This window comes from Neomonachus schauinslandi, chromosome 9 (genome assembly GCF_002201575.2).
Source record: "Neomonachus schauinslandi chromosome 9, ASM220157v2, whole genome shotgun sequence".
NCBI classification, from domain to species: domain Eukaryota; kingdom Metazoa; phylum Chordata; class Mammalia; order Carnivora; family Phocidae; genus Neomonachus; species Neomonachus schauinslandi.
The window spans coordinates 61,862,393-61,888,318 of record NC_058411.1 but is presented as its reverse complement, the minus strand read 5'-3'; the positions used below and the strand labels follow the sequence as shown (position 1 = coordinate 61,888,318).

The following is a 25,926-nucleotide window of genomic DNA, read 5'->3' as shown; positions in this document are numbered from 1 at the left end:
TCTCAAGGTGTGCTGCCCTTACTTACTTTAGACCCTACTTGGCGAGCTGCTGGAAGTTAAGAGGCCTGAAAAGCTTCTGTCAGAAACTGGAATGGAGTTACTTTGGATTCATTAATTTTTCTTTTTTATTTTCTGCAAAGTAAACATTTTCTAAATGAGGTAAATTGATTACTACACTCTTAGCACCCATCAGTCATTTATTTTTAGTGAACTCAAGGATTGCACCTGAGCAGTAGCTGTGAGGGGCTGTGTAGACATCTAAATCATGTGTGTATATATTTTTGTATTCTTCAGTGGAGTCAACCAGCCCCAGTCTGCTAACCACTGACAACACCCTTGAGCGTTCCTTTTTCATCCGAATGAAATCTACTCTGACCAAACGCGGAGTGCACATCAAATCATCAGGATATAAGGTAAGCTGGGCTCGGGGAAGGGACATATTTCTGTCTCAGGTCAATCCTAGGTCATTTGCATCCAGTTTCCCAGCTGCTTTGCGTCCATATAATTAACGCCTGTGACCTTGAGCCGCCCATCGGGTTCTTAGTTATTTTCCCGTCTCAAGGTACGGGCTTCATTACACCTCTCATTCTCACTTCAGATGTTGCTGAGGCACTAAATCCCTCAATAGTGTCTTTTCTTAAAACACTTGTTAATAATGCACCAAGGTCTTCAGCACTTGCTAGAAATTCCCTTTGATGCGGTAGGTGAACCAAATTCATATCAGTCCTTAAGATAAGCATTCTAGAACGGCTACTTGTAAGAATTCCGCTTCTCCCTTCAAATTCCCCCTTTCTCTTTAGAGAAAGACTGTCCATTTTACTAACCTCTTGGCCACCAAGACTCATATACGCAAATAAGAAAATCAGGTTGGGCGTCAGGAATCTTGGTTGAAATTACAATTATTGCACATTCAATCATACCTTAGCATCCACAGAATACTCAACATACAAAGCACATGTTTCCCCACAACAGCAAAGACCACATCTGGAGTCATAATCTACATTATTATCATTTTAAGGGTAAGGATACAAAAGCCTCCTAATGTCGGGGAATCCTAACATTTCAGTTACTATAGCAACATAAATTAAGACCTATGAAATTTATGAAATGCCTTTGGCAACCTGAATCTTATCAATTTTACAACACACTAACCGGTCTCCCAAACAATATTTACTAAATGCAGGAGGACACGCAGCAACCGAATGTACGAGAGATGTGGCCGGCATAACCTTTTCCAGTTTTCGAGCTGAGAGCGCCTGATAGCTCAGTTCTTTAGGGTTACTGTAGCATTGTCAGGGATGCTTAAGAGTCATTAGCATTGCGCTTAAAAACCATATATAAGTCATCAGAAACCAGCGGCTGCCAGAGTCAGAGTCGGGTACTTTCTTTGACATGAATTCTTCAGAGAGAAAAAGGAAGGAGGTAGGGAAGCAGGCCCTTCCATGAACGACCTTTAGCTGTCCTACCCGTCTGAAGGGCACATGTGGAACATGCTTAACCTTTAACAGGGTTTGAAGCAAAGGAGAGGCACCAGGCAGCTCCGCCTGCAGGAGCTTTACCCTACAGAGGCCCGTTACAAAGGGATATGGTGGAGGAAAAAATCCCGACTCTGTCCTTCGGATTATTTTGATTTTTCCTGCCTTACTGAACCCAAGACATTTATGAGTTACAGAGCGTGTAGCAGGAGCAAGTTTGGAATTCTGGAAGCAAACTGTAGGTAGAGTGGTTAGAATCATTGTAATGGAAGCAAATGGTAGCAGTCTTGGCCTTCCAGTTTTTAGGAGCCGTAGGGCTTCCTTTCACCTGTGTTCTGTCTGTCAGTGTTCATTCATCATTTTTAGTGGTTTTTACTGGTTTGTAGGGGGCATGTCTCAGGAGGGAGGAAGGGTGGGGGAGGTGAAGTATAGTTTGACAAAGCAATATTTAGTATACTTCAGTATCATTAATTTAATTTTTTGAATAAAAAACTACTGCTTTCACATGACCAATAAGAGATCATAAAGTCCTGCACAATTTTGAATCTACAAAAAAAGTGGGCTGTCCAAGTAGAGAAATAGTTTGTATTTCAGTCCAGGCAAGAGACCCCTAGCAAAGAGCTTGCGTCCTTTCTGTGTTGTCATTCGGTCAGCTCAGGACAGCTGCTTTTGCTGTGTGGCCTGAAATTGGACAAGCTCATTTCGTCAATATTAATAGCTTATTCGTTCAATGAACTTCTCTTGAGTTCCTACTCTGGAGCCTGTTCTAGATCCTGTAACCCAGCATTAAACAATAAAAAGTCCATGCTTTCATGGTACTTAGATTCAACAGTGGGAGACAGTCAATAACAATAAATGAAGAAGGTGATATCAGACAGCAATGAAGTCTAAAACAATAGGGACTACTGTAGTAGACATATTACAATATGCTGGGCATGGTGTGGCATGCATGCATTAGCCCTCACAACAGTCCCAGAAGAAAAAAGTGCTCATTGTTTCCACTTTACAGGTGAAGAAACTAAGGCTGGGTTTAGTTAGCATACCCAGCTTCACACATTGAAGGGACAGAGCTGGGGTTTGAACTCTGGGAGCCCAGTCTTACACCCCGTGCACTGAACCATTAGGCTACACTACTATGCTGAGAGTAAAGCAAGATTATGTGAGGGTGGCTGGGGGGGGGGTGCCACTTGAGATAGGAAAGTCATAGAAGGTCTCCCTGAGGAGGTGACATGTCACCTGTGAGTGGTAAATGAGAACAGACCACCACGGAAACGTGGAAGAACAGTGTTGGCAGAGCTCCTTGGGCTTAGGATTAAAGACACCTTGCTGTAAGAAGGCACCCTCGAGAAACAAAATATGAAAAAGTACAATCGTGAACATCCAGGATTAGAAAAGAGGAGTTATTCCTATTTCTGTCAAATCCTAGAATGTTGAGGCGATCCTACTCCTCTGACGTGTCCTGCTGGTATGTCTTTCTGAAGACATCACGAAAGTCTCCATCCAATACCTTACCTCCCTCCCCAGGACTGCGAACACGAGAGTTGATTCATCTACTCTTCCCCCAATGAGATGAATCGTCCTACAGATCCAGTTCTACCCCTCCTCCTCCACGATGCCCTTGCCTCCTTAATTAACCTTGTCTGCAAGTCAGTGGAAGAGCTGATGGGAGCCCGTGACATGACACAGCTGAATAACATCCCTATTTATCTGTTCGTTCTCAGTAAATAAATCTAACAGCTTATAAAACATTCAAATAAAACTGGTAATCACGCCACCACCACACAATAAGCACAAATAAAAAGAAACAGCGATGATAATTTCACCACACACTCCCAATATTCCTCTTAATTTATCACCATTGTTTGCTGCCTTCTTTTTCCGTAAAGCTCCAACATGTTAAGCCATGGCCAGTGCAGGCCACGACACTTCTCCCCATTTTTCCTGTGACCTTGGCACATACACTTTTCTGACCTTGTCCATCACCTTAGGTGCCACTCTTTCTTTAATGTTGTTATTATCACTGACAGTAATAATGCCGGCAAAAGTAAGACCTGTCGAACATTGACTCTCTGACAGGTACTCTGCCCAACACTTCATACTTATTTGATCTAACCCATGCAATGTTTAAAAACTTCCTCTGTGGGCACCTGGGTGGCTCAGATGGTTAAGCGTCTGCCTTCGGCTCAGGTCATGATCCCAGGGTCCTGGGCTCGAGTCCCGCATTGGGCTCCCTGCTAGGCGGGGAGCCTGCTTCTCCCTCTGCCTCTGCCTCTCTGTCTCTCTGACTCTCATGAATAAATAAATAAAACATTAAAAAAAAAAAACCTTCCTCTGTGCCAGGCATTCTTCAAACTTTACATACCATCGTTGTGCCCATTTTGCAGGTGGTGAAGCTGAGCTCTAATGGGCTTAGTACTTTGCCTGCGTTCACATAGCTCTTAAGTAGCTACTGAAGAGGCAAGACTGACCAGGCAGTTAGGCTCCAGAGTCTGCCCTCTCCACCCTCTGCTTCACTGCTTAGCAGATAGAGTCCAAAGAAGAGCTCAGCATGAGCTGGACCTCAACATACAGAAAGTTCATCTCAATTTTTTTAAAAGAAAAATCTCTGGCCTGTTTAAGACCTTCTCTTGTGGCTCAGCACGTCCCACAGCCTTCCTTTATGGAGATTTGCAGGGATTTACCTTCCTTTCTAGGGATTTTTAACACCCACCCAGGAACCCACGACCAAGAACTCTAGCCAAAGAAGTGCTACTCTGATTCTGCAAATTCAAGTAGAGAGTGTGGTATAAGTTGCTGTTGCTTGCACGCCCCGGGCCCCGGGAAAGTTGCCCTCTTGCCAATGAAGTTTCCCAGCCGTGAGCTGACATTCACTTGTCTCTGTCCTCATTTGCTTTGAAATCCACAGTAGCACGTTATCTGGACCAGCCACTTTTTATGCCTCAGGGGTTTCTTCTTGTTTGGGTCCCATTGTTGGCCACATATCTTAGCATAACACAGCTCTCCTTTAAATTGCATTGCATCAATATTCTGCCTTCTTGATTAGGTCTATGTCTGGGGGAACTTACTAGGTATAGCACAGGGGGTAAAAGGAGATATGTAATCAGGGAAATTAGAGAAGTAAAGACTAATTGGGTCGCCTCCTTAGCTCCTGTCTTTGGAGGATAGTTTCTGTTAGCCTGGGACTGTCAGTTTTCTAATCTACTCTTAAATGCCCACCAGCACCACTGTCATTTCTGGAGTTTTTATCCACACACATGATGATGTCCTAACTCTGACTGCAGAGCGGAGCATCCTGGGCTGGGAAACAGAGACAAAGAGAGAAAATCTCTGTCATGTTTATAGAACGCTGAGAATGTCTCTCAACTCACCGCAGAGGTGAAAACCCTCCCATGCCAAGGGGTCCTGCTAGGACATATTGGAACAGATCACTGAGGGAGCAAGGGGGCACTCCCGATTCTTCCCAAAACAAACAACAACAACAACAACAACAAAAAACAGTCCCCATCTGGGATGATTTGGGTATGGATTTGCCTGTAGCTAAGTGTCCAACTAAATGATTTCTGTAACCAGTCTGGGCTCGTTATGATATAAAGAGTCAGAAACTTAGGTAATAGAGAAAATAATTTGTAGGTTCATTAGCTTATTAGGACTGCCGATGTACCTCAGCTCTAAGAATACCTGTATTTAGACAGGAAGTAACAAAAGCAAAAAATGAGAGTGTGCTAATTAGCTAAAGCAAATTCTTCTTTACCTTCCCTAAACACAGAGATGCCTTTTAAATTAGAACTTGTTCATTTTTTTCAAGTTCATGGTTCTATCTGTTCTGTTGGAAAAGGCACTCCCCTAATTTTCCTAGTAATTTGTTTTATTTGGGGTGTCATAAATCCCATTAATGATTTGATTAAATCTGTATTTAAATTAAATATTAAATCAAAATTCATTTTGCATCAGGAAGTTCTTGAATCCCTGAGGTGAACCCAGTGATCTTAGGTTACAGAACCTTATTTAGTAGGAGGACATCTTTGGTGTACTTATTGAAAAACCAAATGAGTACACCTTCCAGACTGTATTTCACCAAAATTACAATAGCCTCTTCCTTCCTACTCATTTCTCCTTGCCATTTATTCATTTTGTGTTAATACATATTGAAGTCCTGTTGCAAAAAACATCAACTCCTAGACTGCAAAAGTACAAAACCTAGATTTACATTTTGACCCCCTTATGCAGATAGAGATAATCTTCTGAAAAGGTATTTCTCAGAAAACATTTTTTATAAAAATGATACCTAATATTAAAGAATGACATCTGTAGTGAAGAGTTATTTTCAGTGGTAAATGGGCCTCCTTTTCCTCCTATTCATTTAGGTGTGCAAGTTGCATCACCAGGATTTCAATGTCAAAATCAGAGCTAGATCAATTTTAAAGTTGAAGGGTTTTCATATGTAATGTATTCTTTTTTTGGAGGGGGGGGCGGTTCTGTCACCATCTGTTCTTTTTTTTTATGCAATGTATTCTTAATTGAATGTGTATATTGACAACTCTCAAGACGATAGCAAACTAGAAGGGAATTATTACTCATAAGTTCAATCATCTGGAATTTTAGTTCTTGGTTTGCTTTGCTGATAAAATCCACAATAACTAAGATATCAAGCTCTCTCTCTTGATCACCTGCCCCTTCAATGTGCCACCAAAACTGGTTGAATCCACCTACCTCTATTTGCGATACTCTAGCTTAAAGCCTGTCTCTGGATCTCTTGAGAGAAATTCCCAAATTACCTCCCAGGAAATTTTGCTTCTCCATTCCATTCTGCACCCTTCTCCCTGGAATATCTTCCCAAAGCCTCAGTGATCTTTACTTTGTATCTGCTCCTAAGTCGTCAGTGGTTCCTAGTGTCAACATGATCAAGAAACTGGTCCTAGCTTACCTTTTCTACCACCGTCTCCATCATTCTTTCCTGGAGCTATTATTACCAGTGGTCTAGCAAAATCTGTCCATTTATCTTTCCTGAAGTATATCTGCACATTCACACTGCTATGCTTTTGACCATGCTGTTTCTTTTCCTAAAATGCCTTTCTGCCACACTTGCACCTGGAAAATTCTTACACAACCAATATGGCACCACTCAAATATCGCTTCTTTTTTCATCTTCCTTGATGCACCTATTCCCTCCTCCTCTGTGCTAGAATAGCATTAAGATTTTATTTAAGCTCTCTGTGCCTCAGTTTTCTCACCTGTAAAATGAAGTTATAATAATATATAACCTGAAGAAGTTTCCTACAGGTCAAGTGAGATAGCACATGCTCAACTAAGCATCTTCTCTCCTTTTTATGAAGTACTGTCATATAATTTCATATGAAACTCACAATAATTCTTTTAGGTAATTATCCCTATTTTCCCAACTTGAAGATAGGTTAAACTGAGGCAGAGAAATATGAATTGACTTGTCTAAGGTCACATAGATGGTAAATAATGAAACAGAGAAATATCCAGATCTTCTGATTCAAATGCCTTCTTCTTTCCAATATACCACATTGGATACCGGGTGATTTCTTATTCTACTTTCTTTCCTCAGCACAGTACCCTGCATGTTGTTGCCACTCAAGACATGTTAGTTGAATTAAATTGCACGTTCTCTTTTTTTCCGTGATAGCAATGAAAATGCTGACAGTACCGAACCATCTAACACATCACTAGAGACCCTGCTACTTAACATCTGTGTCTTTTAGATGTGACCATTGGAATACCTATAAATCCAATGACCATACTGTGATCTGGCTCACATTCCTTTATCTTGCCTGCCAGGATATTGTTCATCTTTACCAGTGCCTTACTAAAATCAGAATGTACCACATCCACAACGTTCCCTTGGACCATCAGTTGAGGATTCCTTTCAGAAAACAAAAAATTGTGTCATTTTAACATCACCCATTCATCCTGACTTCATATTGGCATTTGGCGATTTACCATTTTCTTTCTATTAAGTCATCTTTAAAGAATATTTTTCTGGGTATTAACATTTTGAGGCTCTATCTTTCTGAAAATTAGACCAATATTGCTGATATCCTGCCTTCCTATACAACTCCATGATTTCTCAAAGATGGCTAAAAATAAATGAAGTGTTATTATAAGGAGGTCTCTTTGCCCAAGAGGGTAACTGTATGCAGTGAATTTTAATGGTACCAGAAGAAGTATATCTTAGAGGTAAGCCTAGCACTAATGTGAGGGACAATGTGGTAGTGGTCCTTCTCTGGAGATGTCTAAGAGCATACACTAAACTTATCAATTAGGAGTCCTCCTCCTCCTAGTCAATTGTGGACAGACTAGGTGCCATCTGGATGTTTTCCCCAATCTGAGATTCAGAGATGTTCCAGATGTCCAGACATATCGGTACTTCTCCTGAAGCCTTTGCTTTGGCTTTGTGTTGTTTTGAAATGATGACTACAGTATTCCAAACTGCACAAAATGTAACTGTCTTGTCAAATCAATAGATGACTTTTCAGAGAGACCAAAAATTCTGTCAACCCATTCAGGCTTCCAAAGACTACGCATTTATTGCCTTTCAATCAACCCAGACACCCAGAACAAATTGAAGGAGAAAAAAATGTCCAGGGTAGAACTTACAGGCGGAGGTTATCCTGATGAAAAATGCAAATAGAGGAGAGAACCAATAAAATCAAATTTTTAAAATCCTATTATCTCTTTTTACTCCCTGCTCACCTCTGCACAATTGTCCATTACAATGTGGATTCCAGTGTCATTTTAAATACAACTGACATTGTTTCTGATCTTAAAGAATTTATTTCCCATTACCAAGGCATGACAGTAGTTCTAGCTTGGGATATGTCATTTCTGCCGGGACTAATCAGCTAGCTATTTGACCAACTAGAGGCATAATCACTAGCCATTCTGTGAAGCGACTATAAATTCTAAGTATGTCAATAACTGCAGCCCAAGTACGTTGCTAACTTACAGGTACTTCATATTTCATCATACGGATTTTAGAAAGAAGGCAGGAGAAGTAGGAGCATCCCATCTTTGACTAATGCGAGATCTTTCCAGGTTGGCTTTCTGAGCCTTTGGTAGCTAAGAATAATGAAAGTGATGACCATTCTCAAAATGAAATCTTTGATGCAGAAAATAACAACCCTTTCTGTATCTAATGTCTTGAACTAATGCCCTTCAGAATTATCATCGATGTCCCTATAAATGTATTCTCAATCTGATAATTTTTTAAAATATAATCTCATTATTACGAGACTTTGGCCCAATAAAAAAGTTTTAAAAGGAAAAAAAGATATAATCTGAAGAACTAAGAAGTCAATGCAAACACAGCCGATTGCTTTTTGGACCCAGCACTCGATGTGAGAAATGCCCTAACAGCACCAGCCAAGGCCCTCCATTGCTGTTTCCCTAAAGTCACCTCTTGCTCCAGTGGTCTGAAGTAGCAGATGTGTCACTCTGTACAGATTTCAGGGGCTTCTAAATACCTTACTCTGTTTGACCTCCGTTACTTGAAAACCGCCCTACTGGATGGTGATTAAGCACAGAGGCTATGATGTCAGACAGTCGGGGATTTGGACTTAGTCCTGTCATTTCTGACTCTTTAAGTAAATTGTTTAACTTTTTTAAGCATCTGTTCCTTCTCTTGGAAAGTCCCAGTAGAACCTCCTTCGTGAGGGTACTGTAAAATAAAGTGACATGATAGAGAGAAAGTACTATCGCAATGCCTGACCCCATAGTAAGCATGCAATACATGTCCAGATGTGAGGTTTAATGTTTATGGAACTTGTACTGTGCGTTGATCTAGACAGTCCAAAATCTTAACTTCTGGCTGCTCATGCACCTGTAACTGTGGAAAATAGTAAGCCATCAATAATATTTCGGATTATCTCCTGGAAGTTATATGAGCTCTGGAATAATAAATGATTTCTTCTGAATATAGAAAATGCATTTATTTCTGGGAAATTTCTCCCTGATTAAGTGTCCTGGATATTGATTTGATTTTAAGAGACAAAATATGACTGAAATACGTCATCTGTCCCTTTAACAAAAGAAGCACATACCACATGGTTTTCCTTGGAATTGATTTAGCCTCATGGCAAGACGAATATAGCCCTTTAATGCAAGAAGTAAAGTAGAGGCAGGGCCAATTTGATGTTGTTGATCTCTGGGATAAATGGAGATTCTAGGCTCCTGGAGTCCATAAGGCTCTGTGGTTTGGTTAAAGTATCTGCATACACATAAATTGAACCCTCAGGGGAAGGGAAACTACCGCTGTGGCTTGAACCCAACCTGCACCTCAGAGCTACTATACAACATTCTAGAAGGAATTGTGTTGCCTCATTCCAAATAAGGGAAAATAGCCAGGATTCTGGAGTTTCTGTCTTCTCATGTTGTGACTTCCTGGGGGACAAAGAACTAGTCCCATCTTTCCTATCGCTCTATGAATGCCCTCCACCCTCAGACTAAAAGAATGGCCCTTGCAAAGTGCTTTGAGTTACAAGACTCTTACTTAAACAAAAGAATCATCTGCACTAGCATTTCTCAACCCTCTGCTACTGTGGGTGTGGGGGTCTTCTGAACTACCAGTGGACAATGGATATCTCCAGGTTACCATATTGGAAGCATCATTGCTGGAAATGGTTTAGAGAACCAATCCGTATAAGCTATTGCTGGACTGATAGCAGTATTTATACCTCCATTTCAGCAGGGCTTCTGTACCTTCTTTTTATTCTCCCTGGAGTATAGGTTGTCCTCAGATATTCCCATGGGCCACACCTGCATTTCATTCAGATTTCTGCCCCAGTGTCGCTTCCCTCACCACCCCATCTAAAATAGCTCAAGCACACCTTCTGTACCCCATCATCTGCTTTATCCTGCTGCCTTATTGTTCTTCATAGCACTTAACACAATGTCATAAATTTATCTGTATATAATTTGTCTCCCCATCACAGTGTAAGCTTTAAGCTCCCACAAGAGTTTCGGTGACATAATAGGAATTCAAGAAACATTTGTTTAAAAATGAATGAACTTGTAAATACCGGTCATTATTTGTATGAAGGCTAGAATATATTGCTTCTTTGGGTCATGGTGCTAGTTCCTTTAAAGGGGATTTAGAGATGAGAATATGAAGCCACTGGAATTATATCACTTTTTGAGTTTCCAAGCCCTATTGCCAGGAAGACAAGCTGAAGGTTTCTTCCTTTTTCTTTTAAAAAGGCTGTACTCATGGTTGACATATTCTATGACATCTTTTTCATGCTCTCGTATTCAGTTTTTAAAAAATCAACATGTATTTAACTTGTACCCCACTTGTACCCAATTCTAGTGGCTAGAACTCTGGAAGCACAATCAAGAGTCACTTGATTATTACTTGGTAGTTCTGAATATATTTAACAGTCCTCAACAGCCCCTTGTCAAATGTCCTTCAAACTCATGACTCCTTGTAGAAGTCATGAAAACAGAGTGGCTTACTAGGGGCACACCTGGTGAGGGGTGTCAGAAAATTTCATCCCACGCCAGCACATTGCTGTTTGCTTGCTATGCAACATTGGACAAATAGACTGATTATTCTGGGCTCCTGTTTCCTTGGTGGAAACAAAGGAAACTATTGGATTTGCCTGCAGTGTTCTTTAGTCATTTGCTGGTTGAGATTGCATCCCCTCTAGCTCTACTCTCTACAATAGGGTGAAAGCCCCTTGGGACTCTCGGGTGGAATGGAATAGAAAAGTCTGCCTAATCTGGAGCAGCTTCATTCCTGGGAAGAGAGCAGTTAAAGCTGCCAGGAAGTTCTCACAAAGGCCACCCAGAGTTACCAAGAGCTGCCATATTGACTCATAGCCAGTGCTGGTTTGAGAACCTGAAATATTCAGGGAAACATTTAACCAAATCCTTGCCACAAGGGAGAAGAGGTCTGGGGAAGGTTCTGTAATTCTTAGATGAACTTTTGTACCTTGTCCTCTGTAGACACTACGAATAGACTACACTGAGCAATCAAGTGAGAGCCCAAGTTGAACACAAGAATAAAATGGTGCTTTGAGAGTAACTCTCTTGCCTTATTCCATGAGCAGTGACAAATTGTTTTTCTTTACTCAACTCAACACAATATGTACTCACCCCTCTTTTTATGCCACATAACACACATTTTATGTTCTTATTAGACTCATCTATCTTCCCCTTTAATTTTTTTTTTTTTTACAATTGGTTTAATGATGAACATCTCTGTCAGCGTTGTCTGAAATGGTTGTAAGTTTCCAGTTGAAAGGAACTGCAATTTTTAACCTACCTGAAATAGCCCTGCAGGTTGAGTCCTAGGTAAATGTTCTTTAATGCTGAATGGAATTAACAATATTATAATTGTCAAATCCTTCAAAGGAAGGTATCATGGAAATGGAAAGCATTCTTATTCTTGAACTGTTGTTTTGGTTATAAGCTATCTTCCCTATGAAACAGTATTTTTTTTCCTCTCTTTCCACTGGAAAGATCTGGAGAATGATACAGGTGGGCTGAGGACGCAAGTAGCCAGATCCCAGGCACCTTGGTGCAGTGGAGGAATGTTAGGTTCTGTGGATTTGATCTTTAAGACACAAAAGTGGCAGTGCCCAATATCTCTGCATTCTCAAGCAGAGAGCCCTTAGGTCATCCACAGTGAATTAAAACTTAGAGGTCGACATGAACTGACAGCAAGCCAAGTCAGTACGTGGAAAGGGAGTATAGCCCGGAACCACTAGACCATACTGCCCCTCTCCCATAGAGTGCTGACAGAAGCCTAAGGCTGGGGAGGCCCCTCATCCAGTCCTCCTTTCCACACAGGTCTCCTCTTGGGAAGGCAGCAGTGGAAGTGTTCCACAACAGCTCACGAGACATTTGGACCCCCCAAAGAAGCTCTTCCCTCTTGCATACATAAATCATACCTCCTAATCATGCCATCCAGTTCTAAAACCTTTAAAAGGATGGTGCTCTGTGAGTGAAAATTCATAGGCACCTGCTCTTGATTTACTTCCTGCTTAGAATAATTTTTACACAGCTGCAAGATCACAGAGTGACTCTGTTCACGGTACCCAACAGTGAGGCTCAGAAAAGAAGGGATATGTTGGATGTTTGGGTTATAATGATTTCGGCTATTCCTCTTTTTTTTTTTTACAGCATCATTAGTAATCTGTCATTCTAATAATAATAATTCCCTTTTGACATCATGGAGGTAAGAAGAAATCATCACTGACATCAAAAATGAGGTGATATTTCAGCAGTATTATTTCACTGAAGATAAAATGGAAAGCTTTATTACTCCCCATGCCTTTAAAGAAAGCTGAACAAGGCATATGCTGACCCTAGAGCTTATCTACTTCAGTTCCTTCCAGACTAATATGAAATAACTAATCTTAATTGTTCCAACTAGAGTTTCAGAATGTGGTTTTCCCCCAAAGCTTTACATCCACATAATGGAAACTTTTTCAAAAACAAGCTTTATCAGATCATAATAAACTGGAAAATCAAAAGAAAAGTCCATTGTAACCAAAAATGATCTCTAGTTTTTGTTCTTCAGCATCACCTTTTGTTCAAAGTATTTAGGAATTGATTTCACTCAATCATGCAGTCAATACTGATTGTGTGCCTGTTGTGTAAATACACACTGTACTAGGTACTGGGAAGACAAAGATGGATAAAACAGAGTCCTTGGTCCAGAGGACAGAGTCCAGACTGAGGCAGACACACAAAGAAATGTATGCTATAGTAGAGATATGTTCCAAGGGCAACGGAATGAAGTAAATAATTCTGTCTGGTGGAACAGGAGAGCTTCTCCAAGACAGCATCATTTTAGCCAGCTCTTAAAGAATAGACATGCCCTACAGAGACATTAGAGAACAGAACTCAATGCAGAGGGAACAGTCTTAGCAAAGAGATGAAGGCATCAAGTGCATTGAGCAGAAAGAAATCTGGTCCTTAAGGGAATCAGGGAGTGAAGACATCGAATCTCACTCAGTAAATGTAGACAGGAGTAGGAGGAGTCTTCATTTAGTGCAACGCGAACTCAATGGGCTAATCAATGTTCAGTGTAACAGGATGAAGATTAAGATTGTTTCATTCTAACAAAACTTCTTGCACTCATTGTAAGAAAAAGACCCCTATTTTCTACCAAGGAGATCAAGAAGTTTGTTCTCAGCCTATTAGGGTAAGAGAATAAGTACGTGGATTTAAGTAAGTCATTGGATCATTCCTCTTGGAATTTTCTCCATTTATTTTGCCTTCCACCTTTCTGCCTTACCTGAGTGCAGGGAATTTTTTTTTTTTTTTTTTTTTTTTGGCCCCTGAATCTTAGATGCTGGTATAAACAGACATTCTGAAAGGAGGAATATGATTTTCCTAGAATCAGTAACTCAAGAAAAAAACTGAAATCTTTATGTATCGAAATCTTAGATTGCAAAATGAATCAGAAATAGGAAGCATCACATAGACCTCAGTCACCCAAGTACTTGGTCTATACATACTTAGGTCTCTGAATTCTTGGAAATGTTTGGGTATTTGGCACAATATAAGCAAAGCCTACATTTCAGGCAGCCTTAGGTTTCCCTTAAATACAACATTTCGTAAAATCCGTGGCTTTAAGAATGATGACTTTTTTTCTCATTAAAAAAAATTACTCCTACTTCAACTCATTTACTTCTAATTCTGGTTGGCCATTCAGCATTTCTACTAATTGTGGTAACCTCTATAAACAGTGTTATCTGAACACCCAATCCCTTTGTTCCAATAAAGCCTGTGCATGTCAGACCAGTTGCAGTTCATCTGCAATTAAACAACTGTTCTCAGATGAGAAGTAACCAACGACAGAAAATTCTGAATGTTATAACCATGCAAATATTCAATATTTTAAGTGATATTTTAAAAGTCAAACATAGTATATAACTACCGGCTTTGCGATATGAGCACATTTTCACCCTTTCTCTCCCCCTCACCTGAGAAAATAAAATTTGGTATTCCTGGATTGAATGCTGAATTACTTCTTTAAAAAGAAACTCTAAGCAAATAAAAGGAAGACAATCTCACTCTCTTTCTCTATTTCTGCAGTGCCTGAGGAGGCTTTATCTTTCTATCAAAGATAATATGAAACTTCGGTGTTTTGGGTTGCAGATCATTAGCTGACTTGCTTTTTATCTGCTTGATTTTATTTAGTTTTCTTTCTCAAACATCTTTTTTTTCCCCTCCAAACAATCAATGCTCTTGATTGCTCTCAAATGCCTCTGCTTCTATCAGCACAAAGCCAGGGTAACCCCGTGGAGTACACTCCCAAACCAGGCAAGAGCCAGTTAAGAGCAGATCTTTTTGTTTAAGTCAGCTCTCAGGATAGAAGGGGAAATCACATCCCCAGTTGGCTCTTGACGTTTTCATTACCAAATGCAGAGGCCAGAAAAGAGAACCGGACAAAAACGGGCTTGGGTATATGTTCAGTTGCTTTGCATGTACTAAAGCAACACAGAGCTGATGCACAATAAACAAACATGCATTATGGGTTGTTTCCAGGCACTTTATAGACACATGCATTCATAAATTTTGATACGGTTGTAAGAAGCCGACTTTGATGGGACCAAACTCACAGACGAGGTTTCGATCGCTGGAGCAACCACAGTCTAACTTTATGTTGACAATTTATCAGCTCTTCTCCGTCAAGGAAAATTGTTTTTTAGTGCTTGCCTATTAGCAATCACATGCATAATATGAAATTGAGTTTTGGGGAGGACGGCCTGCCATCTGTCTTTCTGATTTTTTTTCAGCATTTCATGATCAAGTTCAATTCTCTGTGTATCAGAATGCTGTAAAACAGGATTCACCCATAATATGGGCACTTAGCAAGAAAAATGGGCCAGATACCAATGTTATCTTATAACTTGCAGACTTTTAAAAAGGAAAATCATTGATACCCCAATCTGTGCGTTATCTTTCCAGTGTACTTCAAATTCTGTCTGCCTCTCAAAGCCAACTTGGGTATGGCTGGTTCTTCATAGAGAACAGTTCATTATGGTGCTTTGAAAAGTGTTAAGACGCCTTTATAAAAATAAAAATTCAGAGAGAAAGTGGAACGTAATGTGAGGTTAAGAAAATGGAGCTATAAAGGATTGGTGGGAAGAATGAAAAAGATGTATTTAGTTTCCCAGTTCCAATATGCTAAGATTTTTATCAATAATATTGTTTTTCTGCAACAATACCTGCCTCAGGGAACATCTGCTCTGTAGCTGTCAGGATTATACTTCTCAAAATATGCTTAAGATGATTCTGTTAAATTGATAAAAAATAGGACACTCTGCAATGTAGAAGGATTGCTCAAAAGAACATTCCCAAGCCTTTCATGTGTAACTGCATTTGTGTGGCAGGGCATTTATTATGCTATAAATTCCATCACTGATTTTGGCCAGTTCAGATTGATTCTGCAGTAACTGTAAGTAATGAACCTTCTAGAGTCTAGGGGGGAGGAAAGGAGGAGAGGTAGCCAATACACACATGGCTGTGGAAATACAAATCGTAGGGTTCATTTAGGCACAGCTTTTATCAGATCATGCAGCCAATACCCTACAAAGCAGGAAAATATATATCCCGAAAAATCTACAGGTTCCTTGACCTGACTCCGAGAGTTACGACAGGCAGACAGAGGAAAACAATTCTTAGGGAAAGGAAGCAATTTATCTTTCCCTGAACCTTTACTTCCCAAACTTGTTCCTTCTCATCTTTTTCCACATTTTTCCATCTAAAGTATGGGCAGCTGTCCATCCTACAAGAGCAACAAAATATGGAGCTCTTTTCTTAGGGAAAAGTTAGCCATCCCTGAAGGCTGGCCTCCCTCAGCCCCCAGGACCTAGGACTGGATGGACCCTAAACCCAGATGAAGCTCTCAGGGGTTGGGGTGTGACTCTCATCAGTTCAGACTTTTGTAAAGAGGAAACTCGGTTATCCTGGAGTTGATTGCTGAGACTAGTAAGACACTAAGGTAACCAATGAGACGAACAGCAGGAGAAACACCACTTGGGGTGCCCCATGACCGCCATCCCCCATCCCCTACCCCAGCCCCATGACCGCTTCCCCTAACCCCCACCCCCGACTGTGGTGGTGGCTAAAGAAAGAAGGTGTCAGTGAATGAAGCCAAGACAGCAGTAATCTGCACTGCAGTAAAGAAGTACCATCTAACATTACAGTGGGGAAGGGGGATTCTGATATTCTTTCAACCTGGGCACTAGGGAAATGGGCAGGATGTGGGAGATGGAACAGTGTGATTTGGGACTGTGGATGTCAGCAGAGCTAGAGCAAAGTAGAGAGACTTTGGGAGGGAAGGAGGAGAGGAACATGAAAGACACATTCACCTGTTAGGGAGGCCAAGGAAATCCTCAGTTCCTTCTTCCCAGCTCCCTTCTCCTCTCTGACCTCATTTTCATGGAAAGCTTAGGAGCAGGGTAAGGCCCAGAATGTTGGATCTGTGGTGATAGAATGGGCATAGGGGGCATAGTTTCAATGGAACACAGGTAGGCAATATTTTGTTCCAGTCCCTGGGTTTGTGTCCCCATCCCATTGAATTTTCAAAACTACGGAGGCATGAACAGATAATCCATCTCCAAGAATGGCAAAGCATCCTCACTGTTCATTCATCCTCAAGAACAAATACCACAAATTTTTCTGAAATTCTTTCCCTGTGTTCTTTTCCCTTTCCCTCTTGAGAATCATAGAACCATAGAGCTGAAAAATTCATAGATGTGGTATTTGAATGTTATGAGGTAAAGCTGACAGAATGGACCATCTAGGGCCTCTTGAAATAGGTACATTTCTCATGGGGCCATTTGTTTGGGGTAATTATTAACTGCCACAAGACCTCTTCTGTCAGAAACCACAGATACAACAGGGCAAGTCTTTAGATATGGGCACCCAGAGTTAGCCAAATGGGGAAGCCCAGAGCTATTGGAGTGGGTACTGGACAACACAAGTGGGGTACTAGGCCCAGAATGGACATTTCCAGCTCCAGAGGAAACCTGACAAAAGCTTCTTGCTGTATGCATCCCTTGGTACCATTAACATTATTGGAATTCACCATCAGTCACCCCTCCTGACATCTTCCTGGCCTATCCAGGCACAAAGTGAAGAGGAAGACAAATGGTTTCATACAGAAGAGATGCAATATCCTGTTTTGAATCCTTTTTTTAGAAATGAGTAGGGATAATCATGAGTTTTAGAAAATTGTGAATTATTTTAGCTCCATTCGAGGGGGAGGACTTGCCTCCGAATCATCTACAGCATGCCACAACACTTATGTGACTTTTAATTTGGTTCAGTCTGTTATTTCTTGTCATGTTGGAATTTGAACATACCATTTAGAAAATCAGAAATATTAAGAAGACTAAACACTAGTGAACTTCCAGAGCTGTGTGGAGTGTCTTCCGAAGGTCAGAGAGGAGATATAAAAATGGGACTGTAGATAGAGAGAAGCATGATTATATGTCTTTCCAAAATAACTAGACAATTCATTCGGCATATTTATGACCAGTTAAGACTACCACAGGGTCAATGTGTTGAGTTGTATAAAAATTAACCATTAATTAAAGAATACAATATTTGTACAGAAGTTGATTCCCACATATCATAGGAATCTAAACTCTCCCCAGCTATCAACTATGTGGTATTAACTGTTGTAGCCCAATAGAGCTACCAAAGAGAAATTGGTAAAAATTATCTGTAAACTATTAAAAGCTGAAAGTAATCATCGATACAGATACTTATAAGTGGTTTTTGTATATATAATGACTAATATATAAAAAAAATCACGTTAATGACATTTTTGGTGACTTGGTAGAATGTACAGAGCCCTGGCCTTAGAATCAACAGATGTAGGTTTAGCCCCAATTTCGCTCTTTGGTTTGTATCTGACCTTAGGAAACTCATTTAACCTCCCTGAGTCTGTTAAAAGAGAGTAATAGTGCCTCTTCTGAAATATCATAGTTATTGTGAGGTTAATGTAAGATAATATGAGTGAAAATGTTCTGTAAGGTCTAAGTCTCTGTTAATATCCAGGGTTATCTTTATTGGATTACAACTGTAAAATCTGGGACTTTTGCATTTCAGAAGATATTGGCTTAGTTTATGTTTATCACTAGAAATTGATCTTTTCTCCAGTTTATTTCTGTTCTTGGTGCATATGTTTTTGTGAAGGGAATCATTTTTAACAGGCCTTCAGATTACCTATTTTATTTCTGAGCAGGGCAAAGGGCAGAAAGTTTGTTCATAAAGTAAGAGGAAGAAGGTCACTAGAAGTTACCACCATGGCTCCATCCCCACAGTGAAGTGTGTGGGTTGCTGAGCAGAAAGGATTGTGGAGTGGCCATGAATCCATGGTGGATGGGCATGAGGAACCTCTTAGGACTCCTTGCCACTGTCACTCACTTTGGTTAATGTTAAGTCTAATGTTTATATTAGCCAACTGTGAATTTGGTATTATACTGTTTATTGATTGAAACCTTATATAACCTTATTTGCATTGAAATAAAGTAATTGGTTACCAGACTCAGTAATTAGTAACATAGAGATTTTAAGTACCTTAAGGTATAAATGGTGTGTTTTCTTCAGGGCCATGATGAGCCAAACTAAATGGACATTTTCTATAGTTCCAACAAAAGGGCATCTTAAGTATCCAGTGTGTTCAGGCAGTAACTAACAAGAGTCTGATCATTACTTATGTTCTAAAGGCAATTTCATATTGAAAGCTTTTGAAGCAGAAGGGAGAAGGGTTTTAGACTGCTCAGGTGATCAAAATAGGAACTGAGAGTGGCGGAGATAGAGTGTGGTCTGTGAAAAAAGAACACTAACTTGGAGGAACATCAAAACTACGTTTGACTGTATAATGCCAAACAAACAACGTCATCTCCCTTAGCCTCCAGTTCCTTATTTAGAAGATGGATAGGCTACTATGTGCCCTACCTACCCCAGAGGCTGTTATAAGGATCAAAAGGAAGAAAGTTCAGGACTTTGTGAGCTCTCGTGCAGCAGGATGAATGGAGGGTGTTCAAGCAGTCAGTCATCGGTTGAGTACCTCCCACAGTCTGTGCCCTGTGTGGTATACCGGGAAAGAAAAGACATTCTGTGCCTCTAAGGAGAAAGAGGCAGAGGCAAGAGAGAATAATCCCAAGTAGTACATGCCTAGTATTGATTGGGTGTAGAGACAAGAGTGGGAATTCAGAGGGAAGAGGACGGCTTTGGTCTAGCATGGCCAAAGAAGAGCAGAAGGGATTTGACACAGATCCTGAAGAACGGATATTATTTTCACTGAGGGAGGAGGACAGGGAAGGAATTCCTGACCTAAGAGGTGGTGCAAGCAAAGGTATTGAGAAGGTAAATGCAAGACAGATTCAGGCAATGGTGTGAAAAGCATTTGGAGTGTAGGGAGGGTATAGAAGATCAGGTTGTAAAGACTGGGACTCAGTTGTCACAAGACTTTCCTGAAAGCTAAGTGGTCTGGAATTAATTCCAGGATTAATCAAGGTTCTTGAATAGTAACAATAATAATAATAATACTTTATGTCGATAAGGTGCTGTATGTTTTCAAGGTTTTTTTTAAAGCACTGCCCCATTTGGTTCTTTCAGCAATTCTCTAAGATAAGGATGGCAAGGATGATCGTGCCCATTTGACACGTGGGTAATGGAGCCCCAAAGAAGTCATGTGGTTGCTCCAAACTACACAGCACGTAAATGAGGGATGGGAGTCAGTGTAAAGACACTGTAGGAAGATGAATCTGGCAGCAAAACACAGGATAAACTAGAGCAGGGAAAAAAATAAAAGAGACCAGTTAGGAAGCTGTCCACCAGGCTGTCCAGACGTAAGATTTCAGTAGTCTTTACTAGTGTAATGGCACCCAGAATGAAGATTACATCAGTCGTAAGAGATAGGGTAAAAGAAGAATTCCCAAGCCTGATGATTGGCCCTAGAAAGCGAGCGGCAAAGGATCAAAGACGAGTCCAAGAGAAGTGAGGCACTCAATAACTGACTTTAACCTCTGATGCAACGGAAGGGTTACTAAAAATAAAGAGAGGTCCAAGGTACAAGCCTGAGTAACTAGCTGAACACTAGCTATACCCACACACTGGTTCTCTATCCTCACCTGGACAGGGTGCTGGCCATTCCTCTGATTCACCTTCCTATGTAGCCCTGATCACACTCTCCTTAGGCCCAGACAGGTGGACTGTGAGCTCCTTAGTAATTGTGATGGTCCCAGTGCCTGGCACAGAGCAGTGCCCGGTCACAGTCAAATTCGTATCTATTTAACAAATAAATGAATGAGTGAATGAATGAATGCCCTCACAGTTTTCTTCTAAAATCTCAGGTCAGGTCCTATACCCTTTCCTTGAAAAGCCTTCAGTTGTCCCCATAGGTCTATAAAATAAAGTCCTAACCCCTTGGTATGGCATTCAGAGCTTCCCGCCATCTAGCCCGCTTTACCTATGCCAGCATTTCCCACCTACTCCGGTGTCTCTTTGGACTCCTCTCCATTCCCAAACACAAGCAGCAGTTTTGCCTCTCTGTGCTTTTGTTGATAAGAGGTCTTTGATCTAAATGCCAATCAAATCCTACTCGTCTGTAGGAATTCCGCTCAAATGCCGCCTCCTCCAAGCCCCTCTCCACCTGTCTCATCAGGACAGTCCCCCTCGTCACTTCCCCTGCACTTTGCATTTACAGGCCTCATTCAGGGCTTGGCTCACACATCCATCTCCCTGACAGGTTTGCCCCCACGGGGCCTGGCAGAAGGGTGGCACCTAGGAAGGGTTCAAATGAAGGAAAAGAAAAATGGCAAAAGAGCTGCTCTGGAAAGAAGACGATGAACTGCATTTTCACGTTCTCTGATAAAATTCACCGCTTTGGTACAGATGTCTCTCGGTGAAAAATCAAATCCATGTCAACGTTGTACATTTTTGCAAAAAAAGCTGCTTCCCTTTGCCTGCCGAGAGGCAGCATCGGTTTACTTTAATATCCAGGTTTTTTGTCTTCCTTACTCAGCAGGAACAGCCCACTCAAACAAAAGGAAGAAACTGACATATTTTGGATTGACAGATGTCAAGGGACACTACCATCTAATTTCCTTATTGATTAATTTGAAGGTAATTTCCTGGTAACCCAGGCTTCCAAAAATGTATTTTAAGTGGCATGTTGGTAAAAAGAAAATTAATTTCTCTGCGTTAAACTTGCCAGTTTTTGAATTAATTGCATGAGCCTAACAATCAATTAATAAATGTTAAGCAAACAAGGGAAAATCGGTCAATTAAAAATGACAAAATTGATTCCGAGGGTAGATAAACCAAAAGACTGTCAGAATGCTCACTTCGAAGTTTGGATACCCTGCCTCTGTGTACAATCTACCTCCCACTTTCTACCCAGCATTCAAATTGCTGAAGCTTTATTATAATTTCTTATAAATAAATTACCACCTAAGCTTTCTTCACTGCTTTAGAGGGATTAAGGAAACCAAACATAAACAGCAGTCCTCCACTAGCTACAAGGAGAAGGTCATTGCTTTGGGAAAGTGTGCCACCCACCGTATTCTGCAGAAGTGTTTTTGAAAGGGAAGCCCATGCAAAGTGGGACACCGTTCTCTAAATGTTTGCCAGCGCTCTGTCGGGAAGAAGCTCTATAGACTGCCTTTCTGTCTCCTGGTCATAAACTCAGTCAAAGATGCCTTCCAGAGAGCAGGCAAAGTGAGGAGTGGCAGGACCCAGGGAGAGTGCGTGCCTTCTTAGAACATTCAGATTGAACCTTCTCAAACACAGCACTCTCTGGGCTCTCACAGTTGGGGCTGGACATGGCCTAGGGGGCATGGATTTATTCTCCTGGCCTGGATTTTGAAATTGGCTCCCTACACTTGAAAAGGTAGACGCTCTGCAAATGATGTCTAAAGCGAGTATACAAAGGATAGAATTTGTCTCGTGAAACTACCTGCAAAGGCTTTACAACTGCGCAGGGTTACTGTTGGTGTTTACCTGGCCCGCCGTGCTTGCCTTTAGTCCCACTCAGGATGGGTTTTATCAGAAAATAAGCCCATTGTCCTCTCCCACGTGGACTAAAAAAATCAGGGATGGGAGCATGCACATCACTAATTTCTCCATTTTGCCAAGGGCACTTTTCATAACAGATATGTATAAAATTTCTAGAACTGTTTATATTTTAGCAAATAGAAGATCTCCAAATAAAGTGTGAAAAAAAAAAATGGCACTGAAGCAGTGTGTTTAAACTTCTACATCCTACTGAATCTTCCCTTGAACATTGACAATCTCTCGGTCTTAATATAACCAAAATCGAAACCCCATGCACCAGCCCTTTCCATTTTAGTACATGGCACCATCCTCCATCCTGAGACTCTGGCCAAAAGCCCAGGAGTGTCCCTTGAGACTGCTCTTTACCTCAGACCCCACATTGAATACATTAGCAAATTCTGGCATTTCTGCCTTCAAAGTATATCCACAACCCAACCACTTCCCACTCTTCCCTCCTGAGCTACCATCACCTCCCCGACCTGGGCCTCTGCAGAGGCCTCCTTTCCTTGGCCTTCCTGCTTCCACTCAGGGCGCCAGAGTAGCCATTTGCATCAGCCAGAAACATTTATCAGATGTTAGCACTCCCGCTTGGGCCGTCCTTTTCATCACTGTATCCCAGAGCCTAGAATAGTGCCTGGCAATATATGAACTTCAGTGATCCTTGCTAAATGAATGAAATCATGTAGTTTGGGCCAGGTACACAAAATGCTGCAGGGGCATCTGGATGTTTGGGAAGCACCATCTGACCAGGGAGAAACCAGCAAAGAGGAAAAGACCTGCCCCTGAATCTGAGTCATCCACACATCTGCCATTCCACTGCTCACCCTCCTCCTCCTTTCGAAAGTCTTCTGGAAAAGGAGATATTGGGGGAGTGGGCTAAGTTGGCCCGTGCTGCCTAAAGCCTCTCCTTTGGGGTTTCTGTCTGCCTAAACTAAAGTAAGCATAAAAAAGTCAAGTGCTGATTCTAGTTCTTTTAAACAGTCGCATACGTACTTGGCAGTCATGATAGCACAAGTCACTCCAATAATCAAAAGAATCATTACTTGTTTTGCTAAAATCCCAAGGAAATCGCTCAAGATGTGATATTTCAGCACTAATGAGGTTGTGCCTGAAGAAGTGTGATTTTAATTGTGATAGATTTAGAGAATCCATCGCAACACTGCGGGAGAACAGCATGCTCTTCCCAGTTCCAGGGAAAGGGCATTAATATCTCATGTTTTTGTTTTATTTAGTCTTCTCTGGCTGTGTGGAGAATCACCTAAGGTGATGGTAGAGCTAGTAGGGACTACATCAAATAGAACCCTATAAAGAAACTTTATTTTCTCCTCCCGCACTATAAACAGAGACTGCACAACACAGGAATATTTGTCTTGAGTTGCCTTACAAGCTACCAGATTGATTTGCTTTGCCACTGACGGTTCTGATCCTGACAACCTTTCCACCACCTTCCATCCTCCAAGGGTTGAAAGTCACCACTTTAGTCCAGTGGCTCCCTCAGCCTTCACACAGGCAGACGGAGGAAAGGAGTTTCTGCAGAATTCTCCTTCATTCCCAAGACCGATCTGGCCTGGGCGTGAAAAGCTCCTGGTGGAAGTCTGCATATGAGCAGTGTTGCTGATTACTTCATTAGAACCCTGGTGCTTCAAGAGCCATATGCTTTCAAGTTTCTTTAAATGGTATTAGGGAAAAATATCCTCAAGGCATTATTTTTAAAGGGGACTTCAAACGCTCCCTGAGAAGAAAAAAAAGTATAGCACGTTTGAACTCCAGGGGGTTGCAGGAGAAATCTTACTTAGCAAGACTGAAAATGGAGCCCTCTCTTCAGTTTCAGGGGGAAGTAAGTGTTGGTCACAAGCAGAAATAAATTTGAAACGTGGATGGAGGAAGATGCAGAAAATCTCCAAATCCTTGAACCCTTACCATGAAAGAGCAGAGAAGAGGACTTGAGGAAGGAAATTAAAAAAAAAAAAAAGTTTTTGTTCTCAAATTCAGTGGAATACAGAGAATTGAACGCTCCCCACATATCTTGCAGAGTGCAAAAGGCTGCAGGTTCTTCCCATTTCTTCTACATAGGAAAGACTTCTAAATAATCCCCCCTTCCTGTGTTATGTGTATTCAAACATATTTAAAGACCTGGGAAGCAAGGCTACAGGTAGGGGTAAAGCTCTCCATTTCAAGTTTCCCTACAAATGGTCTGCTCCAGAGGTCAAATCAAAGAGACAACGCTTGAAGTTTAAACCCTCCTTTTCTAAATAGATCCCAACCTGATCTCATTTAATGCATTGATACCTGGTTTCTTAGGCATTATGGTTGCAGTATTACATATCAAAAGGACTCTTGAGAAATTCCCTCGAATTGATAATTCTAATTTCTTATGTATAACTACTCTATATTCACTCAGAGGACGGCTGCATTGTATGCTAAACCATGAATCGTAGAAATTGGTCCCTTTGTAGGGAGGTTTGTATTAAATCGAGATGCTCTCTTTTTTTTTCCCCTGTTTGTTCCCACACTTCAGTTCCTGATGTCAGTTTGTATTTGGCTTCTTGAGCATATTAAAGTTTTTCTAGTGCTTATGATGTTCTTGCCAAGAGCATACTTGCAGCAATCTGCACTAGAACAGTCTTTGTGCCAATTACTTCAAAAAGTATTCTTTAAAATAAAAAGAGGGAGGGGGATTTTTTTTTTTTTTTTAGGGAACTTTCAGGTTATAGTGTGATGGTTTCAATTTTAATTTTTGAGTCAGTCTTCCTGAAATGATGGCTTAGAGGCTCTGAAATGTGCATCTTAGGTTTGTTCTCTCTCTCTCTCTTTTTAAAAGCCTTCCTACAAAATGGAAGTCCTGATAAAGATAGAGGAATAGCAGGGGAATCAGGAGGGTGGAAGAAACTGCTGTCGTTGCTGACACCACACCCTCATCTACTTAAACAGCTTCGGGAAGGAAACTGCTAGAAGCTTGTTAAAGAGTTTCCAAATGTGTATCTGTAAATGACTCTCTCTAATCATGGCTGAATAAACCAAACGCAGCAAATGAGCTGGTGACAGGCACAAAAGTCACATGAGTGTTTTGAATCACATATGCTGAGTGGATAATAACCCATGTCAGGGCCATGGGGTCTTTTGAAGGTTAAAATCCTAAATTTGATCGAGTCCTTTATATAGAGAGATATAAGTACATATGGGAAAACAAAAGAGGAAAACGGAAGGGAGTAGGGCCGCCGAAACGCACGATCAAATAGGAGAAGAGGCGTTGGGCAAGAGATGAGAGGACCTCGCTTTTCTGCCTTTGCCTGCCACTAACTGGCTTTTTGTCCTTGGGCAAGACAGTCACCACACCGATGTCCCTCTCCACACATGAGATACAGGAGGGTGGCTTGAGGCAGCCTGCAAGCGCCCCCCC

The 25,926-nt window shown here is 41.1% G+C and overlaps 1 protein-coding gene across 2 annotated transcripts in view; it reads left to right on the top strand.

Annotated features, from left to right (window-relative positions):
• NPAS3 (neuronal PAS domain protein 3) overlaps nucleotides 1-25,926 on the top strand; it is an 840,191-nt gene that overhangs the window by 777,615 nt on the left and 36,650 nt on the right. For both annotated transcript variants that reach the window (XM_044917919.1, XM_021695392.1), the window contains one exon: nucleotides 295-413. In XM_044917919.1, coding sequence (XP_044773854.1) covers nucleotides 295-413 — 119 coding nt within the window. The remainder of the gene's footprint in view (nucleotides 1-294; nucleotides 414-25,926) is intronic.